We start from the raw sequence: 6,845 nt of genomic DNA on the forward strand, positions 1-6,845 counted from the left end.
CGTAGACGGTTTTTTGCATATCCACGATAGGACGTGCTACAACAAAACATTGAATCATTAGTACCAATATGTGGTATCAATAACAGGACCTGCACAAATAAAGATGACCAATACAACTAGTAAAAATAACAAATGTGTAATTAAATAATCAAACTTTTGCCGCAAATAAACTTGACACGGTAAAACAGTTTCTGAAAGGCTTTTCAAAGTATCTAAACAGACCTGTTACAAGGGTGACTAAAGCTCGCGTTGACACCGACATTTATCCAAATGAACTCTCAGATATCTCTGAGGATTGTCTTTGTGCATTAATGGTAAATTGCCTGTACGATGAACACTACTCAGCTACATGTCAATGTACATCTATACGTACTATCTTTGAAATTGCATGTATTTATATAGACTTTTTGACCTTCCTCCAGAATGTCCGATCTACTAACTAGACCGATGTCTGTACACTTCTATCACAGATTTCTGAAAGGACTAACTCATGAAAAAATCTTTAGCGCTGTTGAACAGACAATAGACAAAGAAAATTAAGATCAATCCAGATACTTGACAAGACATGTGTGATAACATTGAAAAATGAAACATCGAAATCAGTGCTCTTATCAGAAGGAATAGTAATCGATCTCCAGACTATTCGTCTAACTAGTGTGGAGAAAAACATTACAAACATTACTATAAAAGATGCACCAGTTGAAATGTCTGATGAATTCATATGCACCCATATGTCAAAATTCGGAGAAATCGTAAACGGATCTATGAAAAGGGGAAAGATTAAGGGAACCGACATAGAAAATGGTACACGGTATGTATCACTAGTGAATTGTGTGTCCATCCTACCGTTAACAACAGATTTTGGAAGATTCTCGGTCCGATTATTCCGTGACAATAATCGTACGCCATGTTTCCGATGTGGACAAACAAATCACCCGTCATATCAGTGCCCGAAAAGGAATGAAACAATCAGGAAATGCCACCGATGTGGCAGCCCTGAACATCTCATCCGAGATTGTCCTAAAGCGTCATCCGACGAGAGGAGGTGTCATTTTTGCAACGTAACAGGTCATATTCAACGTGACTGTCAACAAAAAACACGCCTTGAACAATATGGAGAGTACGCCGGTGAAATAGAGGATCCGGATATCAACAACAAATCCACGTGTTCCACAGCTGATCATGGTCAGCTGACACAGCAAAACAAACAACAGAGACACGGTCTAATTATTGGAGCGTCGAACTGCAAACGAATTGACACGAGTGGGAAAAATGTTACCAACGTCTCAATATCAGGCGCGTCCTTCGATAACATTGGGGATAACATAGACAAGGCAATCGCGGAAACGCGCACGTGTGACAGTGAAATCAGTCATGTGGTGGTTTGCCTAGGAACCAATGACATCACCAAACATTACAGTGACATAGACAATGTTTACATCAGCATCACTGAGGCGCTTACACAAGTGGGGAACGCCTTCCCAGACGCATCAGTAGGTGTGTGTAACATTATCCCACGGAAAGGGAAAAGCAACCGCATACGCGAACTCAATGAGGCCACGGTTAACGCGAACAAGTTCATCGAGAAACTGTGTAATAGAACTGACAATCTCACATTGATTGATACACACAGTGAGTTTGACCAGAATGGCTCACCGGTAAAAGGTAACTATGACCTGAATGACCCAAGTGGTGTACACATTAACAATAAAGGTGCAGAAACACTGCTGGGTCCCATTCTAGACTTCGTGAACGGTGAAGTAGACATAGAAACCTCCAAAACTCCTGCAAAAAGTAAAAAACGCTACCTCAGCAGTCAATCTACCCCTCCCTCTGAGAGACCGTGCTCAAATGCCAGTAGACATGACAACAGAGGTGAGACAGGTGCTCCAGTAGCCAAATAAACTGTCATTAGAAATAAATAAATATAAACATGATCCTTTGTACAGAGATGTATAGATACCATTATTTACTTTTTTTACTATTTGCTTATCTAAATGTTAATATACATGTATTGTGGAATGAAACCAAAGTAATTATGGGGAAAAGAGAGAGAGAATCAAAATATACATACATGTATTGTATATGAAAGCCTGTATTCATTTAGCGTGTTTGAATGTCAATGGATTGAGAGATAATAAAAAGAGAGAGCGAATTTTTAGCTGGATCAATAGCCAAAATTATAATGTGATATGTTTACAAGAAACACACTGCACAGATATAGATACTGTTAAATGGAGTAACAATTGGAAAGATTTAGGGGGGAGTGGCAGCATATGGAACAATGGAAAACATGACTCTAGAGGTGTTGCCATCCTCTGGAAAAAAACTTCAAATATCAAAACTATAAAAGAAAACTATAGAGATCAATGTGGCAGAGTATTAGCGGGTACCATAGAATGTGAAAATAAAACATATACTATTACAAATATATACTGTCCAAATAAAGGTGCAGAAAGAAAAGAATTCATAACAAACTTAAATGCTATTATGGAAAATACGAATGAAAATATTGTAATGGGTGATTTTAATTGTGTCCTAGACGGATACAAAGATAGAGCTCCACAACTAACCTCTGAAGATATTGGTAAAAAAGAACTGAAAATATTCTTGGAAAAATAAAAATTGGAACATATCTGGCGTGAAAAAAATCCAAACTTAATTAAATATACATTTAAAAGGGGTACATCAAAATCGAGAATTGATCTGATACTAACAGAAAAAACTATAATAATTATGGATCCAGGAAAGAATATTTCCTCTTATACCGTACGCATGCAATTTTATCACCAGACCCCTGTGCCAAACTCTATCAAAAGCTTTGGATATATAAAAAAAGTCATACATGTTTTTTTTTTCTTTCTAATGCTGAGCAGATATTATGATATATTTCAATTAGCTGGTAAACAGTCGAATGTCCTTTAACAAAACCGGACTGATATTTATATAATAAGTTATTATCTAGTTAATAGTTATGGAGGTATTTATGTATAATTCTTTCAAACAGTTTACCAACAATGCTTAGTAATGAAATAGGTCTGTAATTAGAGGGTAAGAATCTCTCATTTTTCTTAAATAATGGTAGAACAGTAGCCAATTTCCAGGCGGAAGGATAAATAATATATGAAGCGGTTCACAGACTGTTTCTGCAGTGTTTTTCAACATGTTGTATCTTATAAAGTCAACCCCTGTTGCCTTGTTTAATTTCAAAGTTTTCAGAATATCAAGAATATCGGTTCTGGTAAATGTTATTGTATGAATTGATGAATAACAGCGGGATTGGAAACTAGGGTTATCTAGATCGTCATCGATATTTGCTATTGAACAGAAATAGTTATTTAAAACATTTGCTTTACTTTCATCATCATGTACTAAAGAATTTTTTTCATGGTTAAACAGTGTAGGAATAGTTTCTGCCTTTGCTGATTTCCCAATCAATCGGCGCATAAGTCGCCAGTAAGATTTTGAATCAGAGGCATCTAGTAAATCTATCAAACCATTAACATTAACGAAGAAGGATAACTTGGCTTACTTTTTCATGTTGTTCACTTTATTCCTTTGATCTTTAAATGTTTTTAAACTATTAATATTTTTATTGTTTCGAAATTTACTGTGTAATCGATTTCTTTTCCTTATTTCAAGTCTTAGTTCGGATGTAAACCAGTGTTTATCATTTTTTCTTATAGTTGTAGATGTAGAGATCGGGAACCAATGTACAATTTATGAGTCCAATTAAGCCTCCAGTCCGATATGTAAGACACAAGAACAAGAACAAACACACAAAAAGGCAAAGCATCATACTTACTATAGACAATCAATTGCTGGGTATTTTCACCACTGCCTGCTGTATTTTCTGCACTGCATGTGTAGTATCCACTATCTTTCGTAGAAACCTTCTGAATGATGTGTGTGACCTCTCCGTCTGGTTGAATGCTAATGTTAAGTTTTTCTGATTTTTGCCCATCTTTGCCCCTAAATGTCATTTTAACGTAGTTAGGTTCTGGAATTTCCTTAACAAAACATCTTATAGTATGCACTGATCCCTCATCGACGTAGACGGTTTTTTGCATATCCACGATAGGACGTGCTACAACAAAACATTGAATCATTAGTACCAATATGTGGTATCAATAACAGGACCTGCACAAATAAAGATGACCAATACAACTAGTAAAAATAACAAATGTGTAATTAAATAATCAAACTTTTGCCGCAAATAAACTTACGACATTTTGACACGGTAAAACAGTTTCTGAAAGGCTTTTCAAAGTATCTAAACAGACCTGTTACAAGGGGGACTAAAACTCGCGTTGAACAGAAACACACCTCGAGAAATAAATCAGCTAATTCATCACCGGAGAAGTATGTCTTAGTTATATTATCACATGCTTTTACGCACTTTAACGCATGTTATTACGCCACTCACCTGTGATATTTAACGTGACATTGCAAACGATGGATACTCCATTCTCGTTCCATACACTGAGTTGATATACCCCCTGATCAGACAAGTTTAGGTCCTTTATTGTCAGAAAGGGATCTTGAGAATGTCCAACCTCGTATTTTCTTGTATCAAAATCAGTGGAATTACAACCAGCTAAATCATAGCTTCCACTAGAATGTTCGCGTTTCCAACATAATCCTTGGAGTGTGTAGTCACTGTATATTTTCGGTTGAAGAGTCACTGTATCTCCTCTTTGTTTTGTGTATTGAGTTGCAAAAAAATGCACAACAGGAATGGCTGAAATGCGTAACGATAGAATGTATTCAATTTTACGTAATAATAGAATAATTTCTATACAATGATTGAATGATAGAGCTTGATTATGTATGAAATTGAACATCTCTGCACGGTTTCTGCTACATGAACCTCAGATAAACTCTGCATTGCAATCAGTCTTTAAAAAAAAAAGAAAAAAAAAACCCCAAAAAACAAAAAGAACAAGTCGACAAGCATAGGATACATAAATAATAAATAGAAATACATGTACACACAGAAAAAACAGATCAATCTATTGTAATTACCGTATTTGCAGGGGTCTTTGCAGAACTTTTCCATATGGAATAAATTGTGCGAAGTAATTACATGGTAATTACAGCCATCTTGGCAAGGGACACATGTATCATTTTCCATGTCCTTTTTGCAGAATTTTAATGTACCTTGAAATAGAAAAAATACTGACATTTTAATGTTGCAGGTAGAAATAAGTTAATATCACTAGAACGGACCGTGCATTATACTGACAGAACCTTAATATGTTTCCTATTATTATTGTAAAGGGATGTTCCGCATCAGTTGGAAATGGTCGGGTCGTCCTTTTAAGAACTCTCAGTGACTTTAAAAATTTGTTCAGCATCGAAATGTCTTTCCTGTGTTAAGTTTAGGCAAGCACAATCGGTAGGAATACTTCCAGGAAAAATAGTGAGATTCGTCTAGAAAAGTAGGGTAACAGAATCATAGATTATTAAACAGGTATTCGGTAACTACAGGGTGCACGCTGTTCATTTATGATTTTTTGCATTTTTTTCTTCTGTCAAATTTCAGAAATAAAAAAAAAGAAAGAAAAAAAATCCAAATAGCCAGAAATAGCCATAGGTTATTTATCACTGCACCACATCCAATACATCAAAATATGTGTCGAGGAACACGCAGGCAGATACGCACGCACGCAGGCACGCAGGCACGCAGGCACGCAGGCAGGCACGCAGGCAGGCACGCACGCACGCACTCACGCACGCACTCACTTACTCACGCACGCACGCACGAACGCACGCACGCACGCACGAACGCACGCACGGATTGCAATTAAGAGAGATCACGTTTTACCTCCTGTACAGTTCCGCGGATAACAGCAAAAAACTTCAACGGTCCCGTTCGGAAATCTAACTTGATGGGCCACAGTGCCTTTTCCGACTTCACCTTCACAATCAAATCCAGAATGATCAGGGAACCTAATCTGAAATATAAACCGACGTATAATTGTTCACGATAAATTTTAATGCCTGTTATATAACACATAATTATCCTTTTCATAGCACATATATTATTCTGTTGGCGTGTAAATTGATAATAAAGAATATGGCGTGATCCATTGAACTGATTTCTGTTAGGCGATGTATTTTTTTCATAATTAGAAATACTTAGGAGTGACTCTATTCACAGTCATTAAATATAGCGCAGAAATTTAATCTCAGCGAATGTATTGACGTGTTTATTGCAAAATGTTTGAATAATTCCTAAAATATGCAGAGTATCGGATAAAAAATCCACTACACTGACTATAAAACTCAATTCTTATCAATTAAATGAGGTCGAAATTTGGATGGAGACCGCTTAAAAGTACTGAAGACACTCATTGGAATGAAGGTGTTTATTTACATACTTTCGCATCAATGGAGGTTCCTATGCATGCCATCATAGCTGTCACTATCGAAGCAAATGCGCTCAATCGATTCATTTTGACTGTTTTCTTTGGCAAAACCTGCAAGAAAGAACAAAGTATGAGTGTTTAAGTACAGGTAACGTGAACTTCTTATTTAATTATTTGAGGCCATGGAGAAATAACTGAGTATTGAAAGAAGCTTCAAGACAAACTTAAATGATACAAAATAGTAGGAAATAATAAAATTTCTCGTGCTATACCGTATATCTTGTGAAATGAAAGCAACTATGCTTCAAAGTAAAAGTAACTTTATATCATGTACTGAACAAAACAATCACTCAAGCAATCTTAAAAGGTTCGCATAGCTTAATGAATAAGCATATGAATAAGAAGTGCATCTTCACTAGTTTGTATAATTTGCGAAAGGTCTATATCTGAGAGTGACGAGTGTACCATTCTTTA

General features: G+C 36.2%; 1 protein-coding gene across 2 annotated transcripts in view; it reads right to left on the reverse strand.

Moving 5' to 3' along the window:
• The window catches only part of LOC117317060 (hemicentin-2-like), a 47,540-nt gene extending 41,061 nt beyond the window's left edge, over positions 1 to 6,479 (reverse strand). For both annotated transcript variants that reach the window (XR_004530086.1, XM_033871846.1), the window contains exons 1-4: positions 6,384 to 6,479; positions 5,828 to 5,957; positions 5,026 to 5,160; positions 4,427 to 4,741 (exon numbers count right to left, since the gene is read on the reverse strand). Coding sequence is in view for 1 of the 2 variants with exons in the window: in XM_033871846.1 (XP_033727737.1) it covers positions 4,427 to 4,741; positions 5,026 to 5,160; positions 5,828 to 5,957; positions 6,384 to 6,458 (655 nt within the window). In the remaining variant the exon portion in view is untranslated. The remainder of the gene's footprint in view (positions 1 to 4,426; positions 4,742 to 5,025; positions 5,161 to 5,827; positions 5,958 to 6,383) is intronic.
• Between the last annotated feature and the right edge of the window lie 366 nt (positions 6,480 to 6,845).

This window comes from Pecten maximus, chromosome 18, assembly GCF_902652985.1.
Source record: "Pecten maximus chromosome 18, xPecMax1.1, whole genome shotgun sequence".
Lineage (NCBI taxonomy): Eukaryota > Metazoa > Mollusca > Bivalvia > Pectinida > Pectinidae > Pecten > Pecten maximus.